This window comes from Spea bombifrons, chromosome 2, assembly GCF_027358695.1.
Source record: "Spea bombifrons isolate aSpeBom1 chromosome 2, aSpeBom1.2.pri, whole genome shotgun sequence".
Taxonomy (NCBI): domain Eukaryota; kingdom Metazoa; phylum Chordata; class Amphibia; order Anura; family Pelobatidae; genus Spea; species Spea bombifrons.
This window is the reverse complement of record NC_071088.1, coordinates 130,575,686-130,596,237: the sequence shown is the minus strand read 5'-3', so window position 1 is coordinate 130,596,237 and position 20,552 is coordinate 130,575,686. Positions and strand designations below refer to the sequence as shown.

General features: G+C 36.9%; 1 protein-coding gene across 1 annotated transcript in view; it reads left to right on the top strand.

The window, feature by feature from the left end:
* Window positions 1-20,552, top strand: part of ARHGAP42 (Rho GTPase activating protein 42) — a 113,716-nt gene that overhangs the window by 29,528 nt on the left and 63,636 nt on the right. The window contains exon 2 of the mRNA XM_053456514.1: window positions 11,513-11,608. Coding sequence (XP_053312489.1) covers window positions 11,513-11,608 — 96 coding nt within the window. The remainder of the gene's footprint in view (window positions 1-11,512; window positions 11,609-20,552) is intronic.

Sequence of the window (20,552 nt, the reverse complement as noted above, 5' to 3'; positions counted from 1 at the left end):
AGGTCCTTCCTAATGTTGCAGTAGAGTCCAGCTCGGCTTAAGAAATCCTTGGCAAGCCAAGCCATATGTCGCCACTGGCTTAGCTTATACCTTCCTACTTCACAGTACCAACACAATGAGAGGAAATAGTGTTTGTTTTATTCTATCCAATTAAAGGACCATTTATATATATCACTCGTTATATATCTACGAGTACAACAGTAGAATTGTCGGCTTCAAAAACCCAAATAATAACCCAGGGAGCAACAGCAGAATTGGGATATACGTGGTCCTGTGTCCTGTGGTATTGTGCATTTTTTTTGTATCCGTAGTCGTTGGGCTACCTTAAAAGTAGATGCTATTGAGGCTCCAAATTGAATTTCAATGGTACAAGCCCTTCTTCCACTGCACAAAGAAATCATGGTGTCCTGTGCGTTATAAAGACAAGGAGACCGCTGATTGTGTACTCGGTAAGACTGATCTAAAGAAGATCAATTGAAAAAGTTGGCAACAATTACTTTAAAGAATAATCCAAACACATTCGACTTGCTAAGTCTTGTTCTATCTTTTTGCAGTTGCAAGGTTAAAAAAACAAACAAGAAAATTGTTGGCCGCTTTTTTGCAACCATTGTCTTTGTTTATTACCCAGCCGCTCATAGAAATAATTGTGTTCTGCAAACATTGGGGAAGGAAAGCAGTTTCATTTTCTTAGTACAAAACCGGGACAAAATAAAGTGTGTGCGATTGACCCCCAGTGCTTTGGGGGGGAAAAATTGGAATTTAACTCAAATGTGGCATAGAAAGTCAAAATTGTATATTAACCCTATGGGGGCAGAGCAATCAATTGCAGTATTATTATTATTGTTTTATATAGTGCCATCAAATTTTGTAGCGCTGTACAATATCCAAGGGTCATACCCAATCTTTATTGTAGTTTTATATATATATGTGTGTTACTGACACTAAAAAATAACTACTGATAGTTATTAACTACTTATACAAATGCACTTATTCATATAATTACGATTACAATAAATGTTGGCTGTGACATTTTTTACGGCCATTCCCCATTTTTCTTTTTAACCAGAAAACTGGAAAAAAAAACCTTCCTATTTCCTAACGCTTAGGGAACTTTGCCAGAAGAAGAGTAAGTAAAGATTTTCCCATGACCCTTTACTCTAATGTTGTTCCAAGGAGTTCAGGGTTTGAAAAAAGATCATGATAACAAGTTCTCATTCCATGCATTCCCTCCCCTCGATGCTGCAACGACAGTAATTTGATCTGCGCCCTGGAGGCTTCCTGGCAAACATACTGTCACCAGGGCACAATGTCACAAACATAACCGGGTCTTCACACACCATAACACCGCTACTGTCTGCATTTATCTCTAGTTTTATGTTAGCCGTATAAATTTAGATGTTGTGGGAATTACTTTTGAATGGCCCTCCAAGTGAATATTCAAAATTGTGTTACTTTATATGAACAGGGGCTATGTTCACGGCATTTTATGTGCGCAGCTTGATATTAAAAACAAGAGAGATTACTTATTATTAAGGAAGGATCTGTAATTATCTTTCTTCTTTTAAGCCGAATGATACATTGAAACAATGATAGACCACTTACAGCTCTCTATCAGCAACTTTCTAACATAAAACAGAAAGAAAAGGACTGAATATATATATATATTAAGTATATTATATATGTGTATATATATATTTAGTATATTGTATATTATATATATATATATATATATTCAGTATATTATATATATATATATATATATATCATATATATATATATATATATATATACATATGATTTTATTAATATTGCTTGATATTAATAATATTTTAAAAATATCGTTTTAGTCACACTGTTGCCAAAACCCGTAGCTAAAAGTAGGGAAATGCGCATTTAGAGTGTTCACTGTATTTATAGATTAGTTAAATAGTTAGTATAGTCATGTGTGAAACACTTACTAAAGTTTATCAGATGGGAAATGGGATATAAATAAAGTTAAAGAGATACAATTTCAAAAACATGATAATTTGAATAACCACAATGTGTTATGGCCTAGGAGGACTACTGGGGAATCTGAGTGTCACACATTTACTGCACTTTTTTTTTTATATGGCAAACCTACAGTTGTACTTCAATGTACTGCAGCTTTATTGCATTTGTAATTCCGTACAAAAACAACTGCAGTAAAAGTGCAGTACAGTGAAGTACAAATGCAGTAAAAGTGCAGTAAATGTGCAGTAATACTGCATTAAAAGTGCAGTATTGCAGTTTTTTCATGTCCAAAAAACTGCAGTATTACTTCAGAAAAACTGCAGTAATTTTTTTTGTAAGGGCAGGACTACACCTCCCATAATGCTCTTTCAGCTAAGGGGCTGGCTAAGGAGGATGGGCGATGTAGTCCTGCAGCAGCTGGAGGGCCGCAGGTTGGATGCCCCTGTCATAAGACTTGACCCACCTCAGCACTCTGGACAGGAACCAATAAAGTTCATTTGGATGGATTTGGTTTTGAATTTTTCCACCAATTTACCCATCTGAGTACTTCAATTATCTTCATGGAATTGATTGAGCTCAGTGGAGTTTCTCTAGTGTTTCTGGTAAACCAAGATGAGAATAGAGATATTGAACTACATCGGTTATGTTTCTTCATCAGTTTTATTGAATTACCCTACATGCTCATTCTGAATCTATAATAATCTCACTTTAAATTCTCTAATTCTAAGGTCATCCAATTTTGATTACAAGTTGGTAATCGTGCACATATGTTTTGGGATATGATTGACCGTAATTCATTATGGCTACTCTACAAAAACATTGTATGCCATAAAAATTGAAACAAAAACCTAGAAAGGAAGTGTCATGCTTAACAGGATAGACTTTTGCAAAGTATAACGTCATTAAAACTTTTGGTGTTCTCCCCCAAATGTAATTTTATTTGTGGTCCAAAAGTACATTCTTAAACTTTAAAATACTACAACATGTCGATTGATTTCTATTTTGATATAATTTTGAAAGACAAGAGGAATACCTGAAACTTAACTATACAGAAAGCCAAGTTTTTACTTGGCTTTCTGTATATTGCGGCTAGTGTACATTTTATACCTAAAAAAAACTCGGCTTAAAATGAAACTTTAATTTAATAGAATTTGGTGCAATTGTCACAAATGTTCCTTATCGCATCTATGAGATATTATAATATTTTTTAATAAAATGTATATACTTTTTATGCAATTTTTATGAGAGTTTATGTAATTAATAATTATTACAGAAGGCATAGAAAATAAGCCTGGATTGGGCAAATATATGTTGAATATATAATCCAGGGTTGGAGAAGTTTATGTAGAATTTTGGAGCCAGCTTCGTCTTTATAGAATCTAAGTTAAAGGGATACTCCAACATCTCGTGCATCTCCATCGACAATAGGTTGTTGCCATGGCAACTAAATAGGTACCTGATTAATGAATACATTCAGTTGCTGACATTGTTTTGTTTGTGTGTTACTTCCCAATTATAATACATGTAAAAGTCTCAAAACTCCTTTGAATGATAGAAAGGAAGCAGATATTTTTTTTCCGGCACATCTGAGAATTACAGATGTGCTCGATTTTAATTTTCGTGGGTTGCCAGATGAAAGCAGCTTGGAATTTACAAAACATTTGCCTATTATTTATCCAATGGACATCTGCTATTTTAAAGTCATTTGCCTGATGTAGGTCTTTGACAATGTTATTGTTTTATCAGACAGGTCTTTTTTCTTGTGACTCAAGAAAGAACGTTTCTGGTTCGTTGCCAATGGAACATTGGTTGGAGTTCAGAATTTGATTTTTTTAGCTCAAACAAGCATGTCTGTGGATTACATTTACTCCATTTACGATGGGTTAGGTTTTCATGATTTGCTTATAAAAAAAATACCGAATGGTTAAATAAGGGATAATTAAGTCTCCTCAAGAGGGCAGCGTTTCTGTTTTACCCCACAGACATTGTTTTTTAATAGTGGCCTGTAAGAATGACATTGATAAAGCTACCAGTGCTGCGGAGATCCCTTGAATCCTCGAGGACTATTGTTGATAACTCTTAAGACGTTATGAAGTTTTAGAAGAGTCTATGGACCTCAATCAAGTTAATGAGGCCCATTCAAGTCTGTGGCGGATGTAATGCACCCTCCGTCCACTGGGGGCTGCTGGTGCATGACAGTATACATAAATGCTTCCACGCAACCAGTGGCTGTTTGATAATCAACTGCCAACAAGAATGAATGGATTCATGTTTTCTAAACAGAGGATGGTGATGGTGGGGGGGGGGTAAACATGGACATTGTATGTTCATGGAGCATGGTGGATACTGGGTACCTCCATCTGTTGTTTTTTGTATGGGGGAAGAGGGTTCATCACTATACAACCCCCTGACAGAATTCAAGGTGTTGGACGTTTGTCAAGCTCATGTAAGTTGATGCTGTAACCTTGCATTTTCTACCAACTTACAAGCATTTACAGTTTAGTTACTAACCCCCAATACTTTTTTAAAAAGCTTTTTCCGTTTCTAAGGCAACCACCTCATGTGACAATTAAGTGTCCCCAGCAAAATTAAAGAATTAAAGATTAAATTATTTCTAGGAAGGATCTGGACATTCAACAGTGATAGGAATGATTAGGAATGCTGTTACTAAATGTGCTGCGTGGATGAAACGGCACCTTTAAAGAGGCCAAATGTACTCTTATTTTATAGATATATTAAAGTTTTTTTGTTTTTCTATATAAACAGCAATTCTGGCACAAAGCGGAAAGAATCCAAACTTTTATTCTTGATGACTGCTGAAATGTTTTTATTTGAATAGAGCACAGTAATTCATATGGTCACGCCTAAAGCGAGATTAACGGCCACTCAAAATATACATTAAACGTCGAAAAGGGATAGAAGATTTTCCTAATTCGTTACAGAAAATGTTATGTTAAGAAAAAAACGCATTGTTTCCAACCTATTCCTCAAAATGATTAGCCGTCGTTGATGGAACTATTATTTTAAACATTTTGGATTGATGCTTAGTTATTATGATGTCTTAAAGAGATTAGAAATTAATCCGGTAAGGGTACGGGAATTCAAATGCAATGGTAATTATAGTTTTATTTCAACTACTTAAGTGAGACTTTCTTAAATTGATACAATTAACAATTCTGTACACTTTGTAAACACGTAGTTGTAGTTTCTAATAAAATAGCCAATACCTGTAGTAGAATCAGAGCCGGCCTTAAGTGTTCTGGCGCCCTGTGCGGACTACTCCTCGTTTTTTTTGTTTGTTTTAACTTTATTTAACATCCTCCATGTTAAATAAAGTTAAAAAAAACTTTATTTAATATGGAGGATGTTAAATAAAGTTTAAAAAAAAACGAAACAAAAAAACGATGCTTTAATTTAAGTCCCGGGCGGGCGCCCCTGTTGCCATGGCGCCCTGTGCGGCCGCACAGGTCGCACACCCCTAAGGCCGGCCCTGAGTAGAATTCTAGATAATCATTCTATCTGTCAGAGCATCTGTTAAAGGCACCCTAACGCATACGATAGCTGAGAGGTCCTTTTAAGTTTTCAGGTGGTTCTCTCTTACAAATCCATGGAGGGGTTCTGCACGTTGGCACCATTCAGCTCCACTGCTTGATGGGTAAAGGTTCTGGTGGGAGCCGGGGGTAGAAGTTGGGCGGTATGCAGTGCCGCAAAGGAAGACTACAAGGGGCAGCTGGGCCACTGCTCAGGGTTTGGCCAACGACATCGTCCAACATAAAGACCTCGCTGCTAACACCGATTCCCTCCATCATCTATTCTTATTTCTGATTTTTTTTTTTATAATTATTAAAAAATACTATCACAGCAATGTTTTTCCCCAGACTGCGTGTGTATCGCCTATAATAATGGATGAAAACATTACGTTCCCAATGAGCATCATGGAGACAGAAGAAAAATGCCATTCAGTGGTGATGTCAGTGGTGGACGTCCCGGCTGACGACATAAAAACTGAATAATATAAAAAGAAGACATAAAATAATAATAATAATAATAACGAGAGAGGTGGATGGTTTTCTGTGTTCCTGTTTGTTCATTTTGCACGGAATAGTTCCCCTTTCCTTCTAATTAAAAGAGGTAATGGAGTCCTATACGCAATAGTAGAAGAGGATAGGTTTAGTGTTTTTTCAAACATAGGTAGAATATCTAAAAATGCTGAAAATGTCTGTTTTAAGCCTTTTTCGTTACCATTTTTACTGAGCCAGAAAATCAACTAAAATATAGTTTTTTACCCATAAAAGGCTGGTTCTCTCTCTTTCCCTCAACGTTTATATACATTTAATAAAATATCTTGTTCAAAATAATAGCATATTCTCCTAGCACAGGCAATAGGATATCTGTGTATGGAATACGTATTCAGCATAGACGTCTTGGCACTCTCTTTCTCACTTTATTTTAAACCACAAAAAAGTATGTTAAGGTCGACATAATTTTGATACTAAATTTGATACTAACCGGGGTTCCACGAAAACAAAAGGATCTGTTATATTTTTAGGACTATTCGATATCAAACATTAAACATATATATATATCTCAAAACAAATGTACGATAAAAGAGACCCCATGTACCAAGCCAACATCTGGTTCAAATACCTTATTTTAATTGCTTATCTAGAAGACTTTCCTAAACTTATTCTGGACCATTTAGCCAAGTAAAACTAGATATGAAATTCAACCTGACAACTGCTAATAAAACATAATTCCACTAAATCTGCACTGAAATGTACATTATAAGACGCGTTTATTAGAATATATCATGTTTGCTATCCATCCTTTGGTTTAATACGCATAGACATTTCTCTGGATGTATATGTGATATAGGACGCTGGCACGCTTATACTGACTTTTCTCATTTTACATACAGGTTTAAGCTGTCAGAAGATGTTTTGCATGGTCTGACTGTGTTTTTACTGTATAATTTAATAAGACACAGGACTAACGCTCTTTAATAACACAGAGGTCTACTATTTAAACATAATTTAAACATTTCATGGAGCCATTTCAGCTGGAACGTAGTCCACAATGAAGTACACTTCTTATGAAACATCTAAAAAATACTATGCAGTTATCAACATCATTAAATAACTCAACTTAAACCAATACCTTGTGGTTCTGTGTAGTTTTTATGGAGCTGACAATTTGGGGTGTTTTACATCATCTGTTAGATCCCCCCATCCCATTCTGGGTCATAACGGATCATCAATTCTACTGCTAGACCAGCTTCCACCAAGGAGGATAATCTATTTAAACGGGACAGCCGGCGCCACCAGCAAAGAATACATATTAAAATACTTTAAGTACTTTACATACATCTGGCTCAGTAAATAGGGTAACGAAAAAAGCTTGAAAAGTAAGATATTGTACCTATGTTTCAAAAACCAAGACCTATCCTCATCTACTATTGCGTATAAGAAACCATTCCCTCTTTTAATTCCATTGTAGCCCAAGGAAAGGGAACTATTACATGCAAAATTAACAAAGAGGATTATTATTTATTTTTATTTTAAGTCTTTTTTTTTGTATTATTTCGTTTTTATTCCGCCAGCCGGGACGCCCACCACAGACATCACCACTGAATGGCATTTTTCTTCTGTCTCCTATGCTGTTCATTGGGAACGTAATGTCCATTTTATCCATTATTAGAGGCAATACACACGAAGACGGACAGTTGGGCGACGTAGTACTGTTCTCGCTGCATCGGTATGTGGCGGCATTTGTCATTTTATTTTTTTTTAGTAAAACCACAAAACACATAAACTTAATAACACAAACGATGTCTTAAGCTGCCATTTTGAAGTTACATATAAGCTTGGATGTCTCTGGAAGAACTCCCCACGTGGGTAAAAATGGTGGATTTATTTTAATATTCTGTGTTATTCCACAGTATGCACATAAATGATTAATCATAGACACGATCCAAAACTGAAAACAGGGAGCCTTATTTATAATACATATTGCCACAAGGATGTTTCTTATGTTTTGAGCCCTTCCATTCACTTGGGTTCGCTGCTTTGTTTTAGTAGCTAATAAAATATATATTGTTATTTTACATAAAAAAATCAGCATCCAGAAACTGCAGTTCAGCAAGCAAGAGGTTAAAGCATCACTGGAATAAAATAATTTAAAAATACTGTAACAATACAAGGAGAACAGAGAATGAAAAGAGACGAATGTGGTTCTGCACTTAAAGGGACCGTGAACCATTATAACATATATGGTCTAATTCATATAAACTATACAATGGTTCACCCAAGAGCCAGGTGACCTATATTTAGTCATTTTATTGTCCTTTCAAGTATTGCAATGAATTATGTTGTTTTGTGATATTTCACTATTTTAACAACTACCAAATATTATGACATCATAATTCAGCATATGACTATGATAGTCTTCTAGTAAATAGGCCTTTCCTGTAACTCCCATGTAACTCCATATTCATAGTTCAAACACAGATAATATTGACTAGTTCTACCGCTTTCTTCACATGTTATCCGGTATATCCCAGTATCTCACACACCGGTGGCCAGGATACACTCCAGTTGTGTTATTACAGGCACTAATAATAGTTTTGTGTTGGGGTTGTGGGCCGTATGCAACCCTTGGAAAAACACTGACATTTACGATAATGGGATCACAGAGGAGCAATTGACACTTGATTGCAAGATGCCGCAGATGCTCAGGCTCTGTGGTTCCTTGGTCTGCTAACTTTTATTGCCCATTGTAATGGATCCTACAGTGTAATCCCTTTACATGTGAAACACACTGTTATCTGTCATCTCTAACTGTTTTGTTGCTGAAAATAATGAAAGAAACAGAAAAAAAATGGAATCGTGTTGGTCTAAGACAGTCAGATCCATATGCCTTACTTATGTCTTATAAGATGCACGCACACACACACTCACACACACACTCACACCGACGCAAGCCTATGTTATCTGCACAGATGAGTGCACTAGTGAGATAATTGGAGTTTTAATAATGTCCAGTGTTGTTATAAAAGCATATATATCCGCTGATGGACAGCTTCACAAGAAAATATATATGTCAAACAGCATTAAATGAGGTGCAAGACCCTAAAAACATTACTTAGGGCCACATCACAAAACCATACTGATATAGCTCAAAATGTACTTCTTAACATGGCTTGGGACGTTGTTATATGCATTTTCGGGTAATCGCGTCTGCTTATCCCGTATCCTGCTCCGATGGGTGGACTTAGATGTGGGTTGCTGGGTTCCACTAGTGACTTCCACGAGCTTTGTCACAAACATCGGTGTGGAAACACTTTGGAGTTTATTTACTAAAAAAGAGAATTGTGGTTTTAGCTTCCTCGCTGTTTGTTATGAAGGGCCAACACTGGCAGCTTTCCCCGGTTGAGCTGGCCCCATATAATGCATGATTGAATGGATAAAAAGACTTTATATTATATACTGTACATTATACAGGGGCCAGAAGCTCACTGGTCTTGGACCTTAGTAATGTCTAGGGAAGTCAAGGACCTGAAACACAACTCTCCTATCAATCCTCCTGTTAGTGAATAAACTTCTTTGTCTCTCCCTCCTCCCTGGAGCTGGGGTGACCAGAGACTGCGTCTCTCTACGGGTTTTTATGTCGGTCTATCGGTCTGTCTGTCTGTCTGTCTGTCTATCATCTATTTCCACGTCTTATCTATCGACATGGAATATGGTTTATATATTTTTGTACATACTTACTCGTGTTTCACTATTGCCTTCTTTTTGGCACAAAATCCAGACACCCTTTTATACATTGGATGTGCCTTTTTTTATGGCCGATTACGCACCTTTTCCTTGCTTTTTTTGGGTGACTGCAGAATCCCATAAATTGTTACAGTATCATTCATACGTTGGCACAATATCGCTTTTTTCATAGTTTTTTCCTCTTGCTATTAAGCTTGCGACACTTTATAAATCACCGCCATTGTGTATGAACTGTGTAGAGTTTTGTCGGCTGTGTGTTTGAGTTTTATCAAAGCCTCCTTTTCTTAAAGTGTGACATTAAAATCGTACACTACGGAGCCAGCATGGGATAAACCAATATAACCAGTTTTATCGGTCAGTGGCAAATAAATTAAATCTGGGATTGACCATTATTTCTGGGCCATTGTATGCATTCTGGTGACTCCCAGGGTGAATAATACGAATGTGTAATGCCCCTATTTATTAAGGGTAGCTTAATAACCAAAATTAGACATTAGAAGAAGCCGGAAGGTGAAACGCAACAGGGCAGCTGTTTTATGCAAGAAATCTTGTTGATAATAACAAAAATACAATTTTACTGTTTTAAATTTATCATATTTATTGCAAATAAAAATTTTTGACCTGTCTTTGGCGCTGATACCTACTATACCAATAGTATGTGCTGACCCTGACCGTTGAGCTAATAAGATTTTGTGTGTAGGGGTACTGTCCTCAATGCATGTGCTTTAACCAGAATAACCTTTGAGACTAAGTTGTTGAGGCTTATGGGGAACCACCACCAAGTTTATTTTAATTTTTTTTTTTTAAACAGTTCTAGTTTTGACAGAATATAATGTTTGGATGGCGCTGCATAGTACCCATTCCTGTGTATTCCAGCTCTGTTATATTAGTGTTATCTACTAAACAAACACCCTGAGTACTTATGATTTTGCCTGTGCGCAATAGAATGGCTTAGTTTCAGTCACCCTGCCAGACCCTCCGTCTACCGAAAGTCTGTGTAAAAAGGGACTTGCCACAGCTTTATCATACGTAAGTGTCTCTGTACGGTCTTGGAGCAGGGAAAGTTACACAAAATATAACAAGACTGACAACAATGGCGGCCTCCAGGTCTGCAGATAAAAGGAGTTTATTGGAGCAAAAGAGATAAACCAGGTTTTTGTCAATATCTGTATCTCTGTCTATATTAATAATCTATATTACTGTAGACAGTGCTGTCTACTGTTTCACTGTTTGTACATCGTATCTTGTAAAAATACTGCTTAGAATTTAAATAGGTAGATAACTTAAGCGCATCTTGATTTGTTTCACTGATTAGTAGCGCAACGTATTAAAAAAAACTATACAAAATATGCAATTTACAAGTATTTTGTAACATTTACAGCTGGCAATGAATGTTTTACACTATTTTGCTACTTTACAGGGGGTTTAACTTCTTTGTTGCACCTGGTCTTAATAGCACTTCCTGCCCAACATGTGATAACAGGAAGTAGGGTGTTCAAAGCCAAATTATTTCCCCTTTCCTGCAGCGTGAGAGCACAAGATGTAAATTAAACCAAATAAATATCTGTCAAACAATAAACTATAACTCATCGCATGTTTTAAATGTTCAAGTATCTTAATCACCTAAACACACTTTTCTAGTTCAAGATGTGTTTTAACTTCTAGATTTTGTTATTTCAGGTTTTATTACAAGTATAGTATAGTATAAATAAATAGCGGTTTTAATCTCGGTCCTGTCTTGATTGCAGATTTATCTATGGCTGTACAGAAGTTTTCACACTCACTACAAGATTTCCAGTTTGAATGTATTGGAGATGCAGAAACAGATGATGAAATCAATATTGGTAAGTACGTTACTTAATGTTTATGCAATATCTAGAAATAATAATAGATCTGCATACATGGCGGCTTTCTGGCTCCAGCTACCCAGAGCCCATCTCTGCGGGATGTGGGTTGGAGGTCCTGCTGAAGTTGGTGGGCGGTCCAACTAATGTTGGTGGATGGAGGATCCACCAACATCGGTTGGGCCGCCCAACGAGGTCAGAGCCACCTACACGCTATTTTTAATGGGGAAGTGAGCAGGGAGTGGGTCATGCCGCAATGCCTCTTAGGGGCCCGGAGAGCCGGAAAAGCAGAGTTCCCAGTGTGACAGGGAGAGGGGCATGGTGGTGGCTGGCGTCTATGTTTCATGGAACATATTGCGGTGCAGTGCTCCACTCCACAGTTTACTTCCAGCAGGTGGGGAGTCCAGTCCAGGTGTTCTGGATCTCCCAGGTGGGTCATCACCTGTTGGCAATGAGCAGCAGGAGGCAGCTACAAACTTCCCTGGATTCAGTGGTGGGGAATGCAAGCAGTGTGTAAGACTGTATTTATCTCCACAAGCGTTGACAGGAAAATTTCTTGACACATATTTGGTTTGTCTGTCTGTCAATTCAAGTCTTGTCAGACCCCTTAAATATATTTATTGTATTATTCGCTGGGTAAATTGTTGGCGCTATATAAATAAAAGATAATAATAATAATAGTGCTCAGAGAGCAGGGGTTTTTCTTTTGTTTGTTTTGCTTGCCAGACCTTTTAATAAAAACTGTGTGGCTATATGATCCCAGCTCACACCATGTGGATTAAATGTCCATCATCCCCAATGATCACGCCATCTGAATGTGGAAGAGCTCTTGGACGGAGTTTTGATCCAGAGATGGGATGAAAGGGATTGAAAAGCACCAAATGGACATCTTTATGCAGACAAATAAAAGGCATAATAACCATGGAGATCCAGAGACATAACGGGAATCCCAAACTGAAATTTGAATTAAGAATTCCAAATACATCCCTGATATATAATTAGCAAATAAGACCATTTAAAAATGTATCGGTAATTATGTATATGACAGGCAATTAAAATGTAAGAACATTTTATATAGAACTTGATTTTCAGTAGGATCTAAGTAAATTCTAAGCAAACATATTTATGTGTTTGGCACATTTAATGATATTTAAAATATGTTGTGACTGTTTGTCAAATTGCGTAGCTTCCTGTGAGATCCAGTAGATGACCACGATCATAACACTCTGACTTCTGCTAATGTAGTAGCTTCCTACTCAACATCACATTTCTGTCAGTACGTTGGGAGAGGTCAAACCTCTGGTTAAACCTCTGTGAAGACGGGAAGAAAACATTTAATATGACTGTATGCCTCTCATTAGTGTCCTTATCCAGAAGCTCTTACAGTTTGAGGGAAACTCCTACCAAGCTCTTTGAAACTCGAGTGGTTACAATGTATCAACAAAATATGTTCGAAAGGTAGTGCAGTAGTTTTTCTTCTGCAGAACAGTCTTACTAAAGGTGAACTTTAACTACCAGTTTTACTTAACCCCTTAAGGACAATGGATGGTCCCTAAACCCATTGAAAACAATGCATTTTGAGCCTGTACATGTACGGGCTTTGTCATTAAGGGGTTAAAAACAGCATTTTAAACTTCAGTGTAATTTCTTGTTTCAAAACAATTGTTGGAGTGTTCCGGCATCTGTATAGCTGCCGCATCTTTGTGTTCTACCGGTTGTGTCTTTGAAGTAGCCTCAAATTTCTCATCATGTCTTAGTCTTAAAACTAAACACACGAATCAGATAAAAAATTAATTTTACTTTATAGGATATTATGAAATAAAAATAAAAACATGTGCAAGTCTGTTATTTTTAATTGGGATTTAAGCAAATTAATTAAAAAAAAACAACATAGAAAAAAATTAAAAAGCTTTTCTATGGCAATAACCTACCAGTGACCTACTGGTTTTGTGTCACCTGACAGTTAAGTATCCCCAAGAAAAATATTAAATATTCATGAAATATTTTTTGTGGGAAGTTGTAAACATTTAATAGCAGACACAATACTTCTAATGCTATGTTTAGTTCCAAAGGCATTACGTTTAGCAGAGTGGGAAGAAATGCCCCCTAATCACTACTTAGGCGGACACGCTGACTAATGGAAGACTATGTAGGAAAGGACTTCATTAGATAAACAGGACTCAACTCTTTGGGCGGCTGTCTGAACCAATCAACAACCATCAGCAACTTAAAATGAGTAGATCCCAAGAACAGGAAGTTGCGTTGGGTCTTTAATATATATATATATATATTTAATATATATATATTTATGTATATATATATATATATATAACACTATTATTGTTTACACTAAATAAACATACTAGTGTTTACAGAATAAAGAAGTGTAAACATATAGGGTTTGGAAAAGAGACGGTTATGCTTTAAGATCTGTGGACCAAGATGTGGAAAAGGATCCAGCTGTGTAGTATTTTTGAAATAGCTATAAAACTATTCCTGTGGTTTACAGCGCTAGACTGAAGTGTCGTGAGTACATACGTCTCCAGCGCAGTTGTATGAGTGGGGCCGGAGATAACAGATGGCTGAATTTTAATTATTCTGATGTTTGGCCAACACTGCACTGGTGACAGGCAGATGGGTCGCGTATGTAACACATATGGCTAACGAGACTCCAAAAATATGCCGTAAAACGACAACAGTCATTATAAAGGCACGTTAAAACAAAAAACAACAAAAAAAACATCTGAATTAACTCAGAGAAAATATTATGCTATGTCCTGCCAATCTGCATCATAAATTTGCCCCAGATGGGAAACATATTACCCTTAAAAAAAAAAAAAAAATAAATAAAAAAAAAAAAAAAAAAAAAAGGAAAACATTTTTGCGTATAAAGTAGAGCTTTCTGGTTAAATGTATTAACAGTGTTAAAGGTGACTTTTTTTTTATTCACACATCTGCACAGCATGATGCCCCCTTGAGTCCTGCACCAGTTATACAACACATTTGCAAGATTTGAAAATCCACAAAATGAGCTTAAAGGTGGAAAAAAAAGGCCAGGTGTTTGCTGTCAGTATTATGATATATATATATATATATATATATATATATATATATATATATATATATATGATATATTGTTATTAAGCAAATGTGATGGAATATACCACAAAAATAATTTCAAGATCAAAAATGGCAAATTAAAGGTGCGGTTCCACCTACCATGCATTCCCAGTTCCACTCGATGCTTAGATCTCTTGCCAGAAATAATAATTTAATCGTAAAATGTTTTGTCTCCATTATTTGTTTTTGGGAACACTTTATTGTCATGTGACACAAAAGCAGGCACTAATAGGTTGTTGCCATGGAAATAAAAAAACACCTCCTAATAAAAACCCTGATGTTTTTAAACCTGCAGTGTAAAGAATAAATTTACTTGTCAGGTTGGGTTTAGTTAAGTACAATTTATATTATTATATTTATTTTAATATATAAATCAATCTTATATTACGTTTCTGTTGCCATTTAAAAATACATTTGTTTGCAATGTTCTTTGGTTTATTAAAGTATAGGGGAGAAGGTCATTTCAAAGGAGGAGAACGAGAGGTCATAATATCTAGAGGGTTGGAGGCTTAGATTTAACGAAAGGAAGCATTACTTTACCGTGATGGTGGTAGATACGTGGAACAGCCACCCAATAAAGGCCAATACAGTTAGGGAATTTAAACAGACCTGAGTCTTGCATTAGGAAAAAATATATGCCCTTTTTTGAAGTCCTCGTTGCCTAATTGTATGAAGGTGTCCAAGTTTGCACAAGTTTTTTCTCCGCATGAGTCTGGTTTTGATTCTTATTTTGGCTTAGAATGATGATGACAAGTAAAGAAGATGGAAGGATTTGCTTTTTGTAATGATAGCTTTCACATTCAATCCCTGCAAATAACGCTATTAGACGCTGCTGCCATCGCATTGTAAAGCAGTACAGTATCTCTTAATACTCTCCCGTCTGCCCTCGGACGTTGGGAACGTTTGCAGTTAGTGCCTGGCTGACATCTCCCGTCAGCTCAGGAAACGATTTACAGGATTCTGTCCGCAAAAGTCCCCTTCTACTGGAAGCCACAACATATTCAGAGAAAACAAGCCAGAAGGTTGTGGTTTTGACTCATTTCAAACAGGCATTAATACCAGATAAAATGACAGGCATCATACAGGCTTATCCTGTCTTCAGAAACCAAAGTTATTAAAGAAGCCCATTGCCGTTCCTTTTATACTTCTGCAGAGTTGGGATAGCTTCTAGCTGGGCTGTCTAGCTCAGGTTCTTCTACCACGTAGACCTAGCACACAGCTCTGTATCTACTGATAAACTTCAACCAGCATTATTCAAGTGGTTTAGGGGCATAAATATGGGCCACTGAATCCTGTGTTTTTAATATGTGGGACCCTTCACCTGTATTTGTCTTTCCCCACTTACTTCCATGCATAGAGAGATAGTGGTCTAAAGGAGGACAAGGACTCATATTTCTTGATCCCTGCAAGTTCACATGTTTGTAATCAGCCAGAACACATCTGATATTTATGGCTAATGTATAAACCTAATTAAGTAATTTATTTTTTCTCTGTGTTTATACGTCCCACATGTTGCAGGCAAACCCTATAGGCGATGGTCAACAGCATCGCCTTATTGGTCCAAGAGAAGATGAAGCCTTTTGTTAAAGTTGACGTATTTTATTGGGTCTACACGGAAAATGGAAGTGTCTGACTGCATCTTTTTCCATGTGGCCCAATAAAGGGTTTCACGTCTGACCAAAGACTTGGTCAACAACATGTCAAGCTGTGTAGGCGGTGACCATCAACATGTGAAAACATGGCGGCCAGAAAAAAGGTAATAGCTGACAGAGAGCTGGACAATTCTGATATGTAGGGTCTAAGGACATGGACTCCACTAATATTAGATTCCATATTGATGTGTAGGATCCCAAGCCCAGGTTGCCACCGTCACGTTAGGCAAAGTGAATGAAAGCAGAATATCGCGTTTGCTTTATATGATTTTTTTTAGCTATAAATATTGGAGATTTTTTATATGTAAAATGTATACTACTATTGGTTATTTTTATATTGTGTTTTTTTTTTCAATTATCCAAATTAACGTGAAGCCAAAATGTGAAGAAACTGGCAAATCCCCTTTTGCCAATTACAGACAGCCAATGCAATTCATCAGAAGACATATTTCTGTCTTTTTCAGGATAATCTTTGGGTCCAAATTTGAATACTCAAGCGAGGAAGACCCTGTTAGCATCCAAAATTATTTAAATAAGAACACAACATGGTCTTCTAACAATATTGTAAACTTTGGGAGAAACCAGTGCTGAATTTTTAAACTTTGATCTCAAGGAATACACTTTTAAAGACTTTAAGAAACATGTTTAAACATCACAAAGTAACTAACAGTAAAGTTACATCTTAGTAGATCCAAGCTACTTGGCGGTACGTGAGCCATTTTATATTGTGTGTTTCAAAACTAATGAATTAGAGGAAGGAGAAATGGAGTTATTTTTTCTGGTAAATCCATAAAAATGTACGCTAATATAGAGTAAATTCACCGGCCAAGCCCTTCATGTCAGGCATTGTGGCCAAACATAAGTATACCTGGGCTAATTTCCCTCGCTGACTGCAATTTGCTAGTAATGGCCGCATTATATATACCCAGACGTGCGTACCTAGACACATATATGTGTAAAGTCCCACCGTGCGATGAACACCAGACTGTACGGCCTGGCATGATCACTAATTACATTTCAATTCATGCAAGCATCTGTTTCCCTGCTCAAAACAGAACTGTCATTTTACTGAAATCCTATATTCTGCAATTCACAGATTAAAGTAAGCAATATATGTATGGAAAACCATAGAAGCAGCCATCTTAACTTTCTGTTGTCAGGAAGCAGTAACTTCATGGGGAGGAATAACCACGCAGAGCCTTTTTTGCTACGTTACTGGACCCCTTTGTTGGCGTCCTTTGGTCTCCTGTAACATTTTATGTCTCAAGGATTTTTTTTTCTTCCAGAGGTTTTTCTCGTCCTGTTTTTCAGAAGTCTATGGTATTAATATAATTACTCATTTAGGGAAAAAAAAATATTAAAAAAAAAAATAAAAAAAAAAAAAAAAAAAATATATATATATATATATATATATAATAAATGATAGATAGATATATATATAAATAAATTCTGATTATTCACCAGAATCAGTTTAGGATTTTGGCAGCCGCTGTTTATTCGTCACAGTCATGTGGTTTTCTGTGGGTTCTTTTGGCCGTTTTCCTTTATTGACTTGTTTCCATGTGTGCTTTAGGATTAATATCTTCCGGATGTTTTCCTAGAGGAACCTAAAAAATGCAAACCAACAAACAGAGCTAAGTATTGTATAACAAGCAGAAAGTGCATTAGGCTTGGAACAAATAAAAAACACATCTGTGGGATAAGCAAAGCATGAACAGGCAGGTAAATCCCAGTGAGACACCGTGTTACAGCCATGCCGGGGATATTAAGGTATTTCCCCTTCTTCTGCCCCCCTGTGTAGATCATAGGGGGGCAAAGGGCAGGAAGGCATAGAATTAAAGGCAGTTGCGTACGTCAGTGTCCAGATATCATCACCTCTGATGTCATGTGTCAACCAGCCAATGGAACTCGTCTTCTGCACTCATTTTCCTTATAAACAATTAATTTGGTCATTGGACCCTAGGAGGGGCGGCTGAGACATAAGTCTGCTTGCCATGACTGTTTTGGCCGATTAGGGACTGTTGGCAACTGAGTAGGTGGTAGGGTGTAGCTTCGGTGGAGAGAAATAAACCTTTTTAAAAGGTTTAGGAAGTGGGTTTAGCTGGTCACATGTAGTTAATGTTTATTCTGAACCCTACTTTAACTTTACACAAACAAGAAAAAGTGAGTGTGTGAATAAAAAACACGGGGATGTACGTTGCCCCAGGCCATGGCTGCTGTTATAACAAGTTAGACCACCCACATAGGGCTGGGGTAGTGAGGAATCAAAATAAAACTAATACGAAGGGTCCATAGGTGCTGCTTGGTGCCACCATCATGAAACACAACAGCTTGTCAAGTGCAAGAATACCTTGGTCTTCATAGCCTTCCTGACCTCAACGCCTGAGAAACATGTGTTTCCCGTTCTCACCAGTAATACAGCTGACCTTCCCCAAGAAGCGAAAATAACCCCTTAAGGACAATGGGCGGTCCCTAAACCCATTGAAAACAATGCATTTTGAGCCGTACATGTACGGGCTTTGTCATTAAGGGGATAAGCAAACATATGTTCAAGAAATCTGCCGTAAGAGCAGTCATCTTAACTTCTTGTCCTTAGGATCTCCATCCTTTCTTCTCCTTTCTCTTTTTCTTTGTTTGAAAGTTCCTGCTCCCCCGTAACGGAAGCTCTCACATCCCTTATAAAGATGGGCCGAGGAACAACCAAAACACTCCAAAACATTATATGCCAATATAACTAACTTTAGCAATACACCTGGCTTCTCCGAGGATAAACCGCCCCTCAATTTTAAACTAACTTTATTTAAAACGCTGACTGGCGAATAAAAAGCGCGAGCCACAGGTAGCCTTAATAAAAGGATTTAGAGCTGCTAAAGGCCGAGAGGGTGAAAATACCTCTTAAACTATTTAAAGACCTCTCTGTTTCTTTTCAACAGCAGTTTATGTCATCATGGTTTTCGGCCAACATCAGTGATGGAGATGGTTTAAGGCATGATATTCATGTTAAATATTAACCCTTTAATAGCCTGCCATGCAGATTCTATGTAGTGACCCGCCAACTGAGTTGACGGGTCACTACATTACTGGTCCCTATGGAAACCTTGACTCGTCATTATTTGATGATAGACTTAACTGAGTCACCTGCGTTCAAGCAGGGAGATCAACCGTGACATACTTGGATCATCTCACGGTGAAGGACCCTCATAATCTGTCCCTTTACCATGAGACCCTGAGATTGGGCTAAAACCCCAGAGACTCAGGGGCCAAACCGGAGAACTCCAGGGTACGATGAAATTTTATTAAAAAAAAATATTCAGAAAAAAAGGTTTTACGACATAACAAAAAATGTTAGTGTTGAAGATGCTGAATTATATTTGTGTATTATAGATACGTCAATCCCCTATTAAGTGTTATTGAAGTGGATATTATACTTGGTATTCCGCTGGAGATCTGCGGAGAATCATCTGGCTTTTGGCCGGAAATTGTGATAAAATTAGTTTGACATGAACATAAAATCCTTATCCACCAGGCCTCTATTTTCCTAAAACTACATTGTAATTTTCCTGTGATTTCAAGTGATTCAAACAGTAAAATAATGTCTGTTCAGCTGTTTTATTTCACCAAGTAATACTTTATTTAAATTGCTAGTTACTAATAACTAGGTTTGCATATATCAAAATGGCATCATTTTTGTTATGCGCTTATATGGAAGCACTGCTTAACCCCTTAAATGTCAGAGGTATGTCCTATACATTGTAAACTATATTATGTACAGTAGCTGAGTTCGCTAAGGGTTAAAATCGCTGTCTGGGGCAGATATATAAGTAAAAGAGCCATAATTGTAAAAAAAAACTGATTCTGGTGCAAAGTGGACTTATCACCATAGTAACCAATTAAATATTACAGTGAGCAGGAACGTTCCATTGCTATGGCGATAACACCACAATCACTTTTCACACTATACCTCCACTGTAAATTTGGGATTTTAAAGTTATGCTACTAAATAAATGTTCATATAAGCAAAAAAGGATGAAAAAATGTTAGAGCATGAGGTCATAATCTAAAACTAGAGAGTCAGAGGCTTAGTTTTAATGCAAGTACGTTTTACTTTACTAAGAGGGAGGTAGATAAAGGGAACAGCCTCCCAGCAGAAGTGTTAGAGGCTAATACAGTGA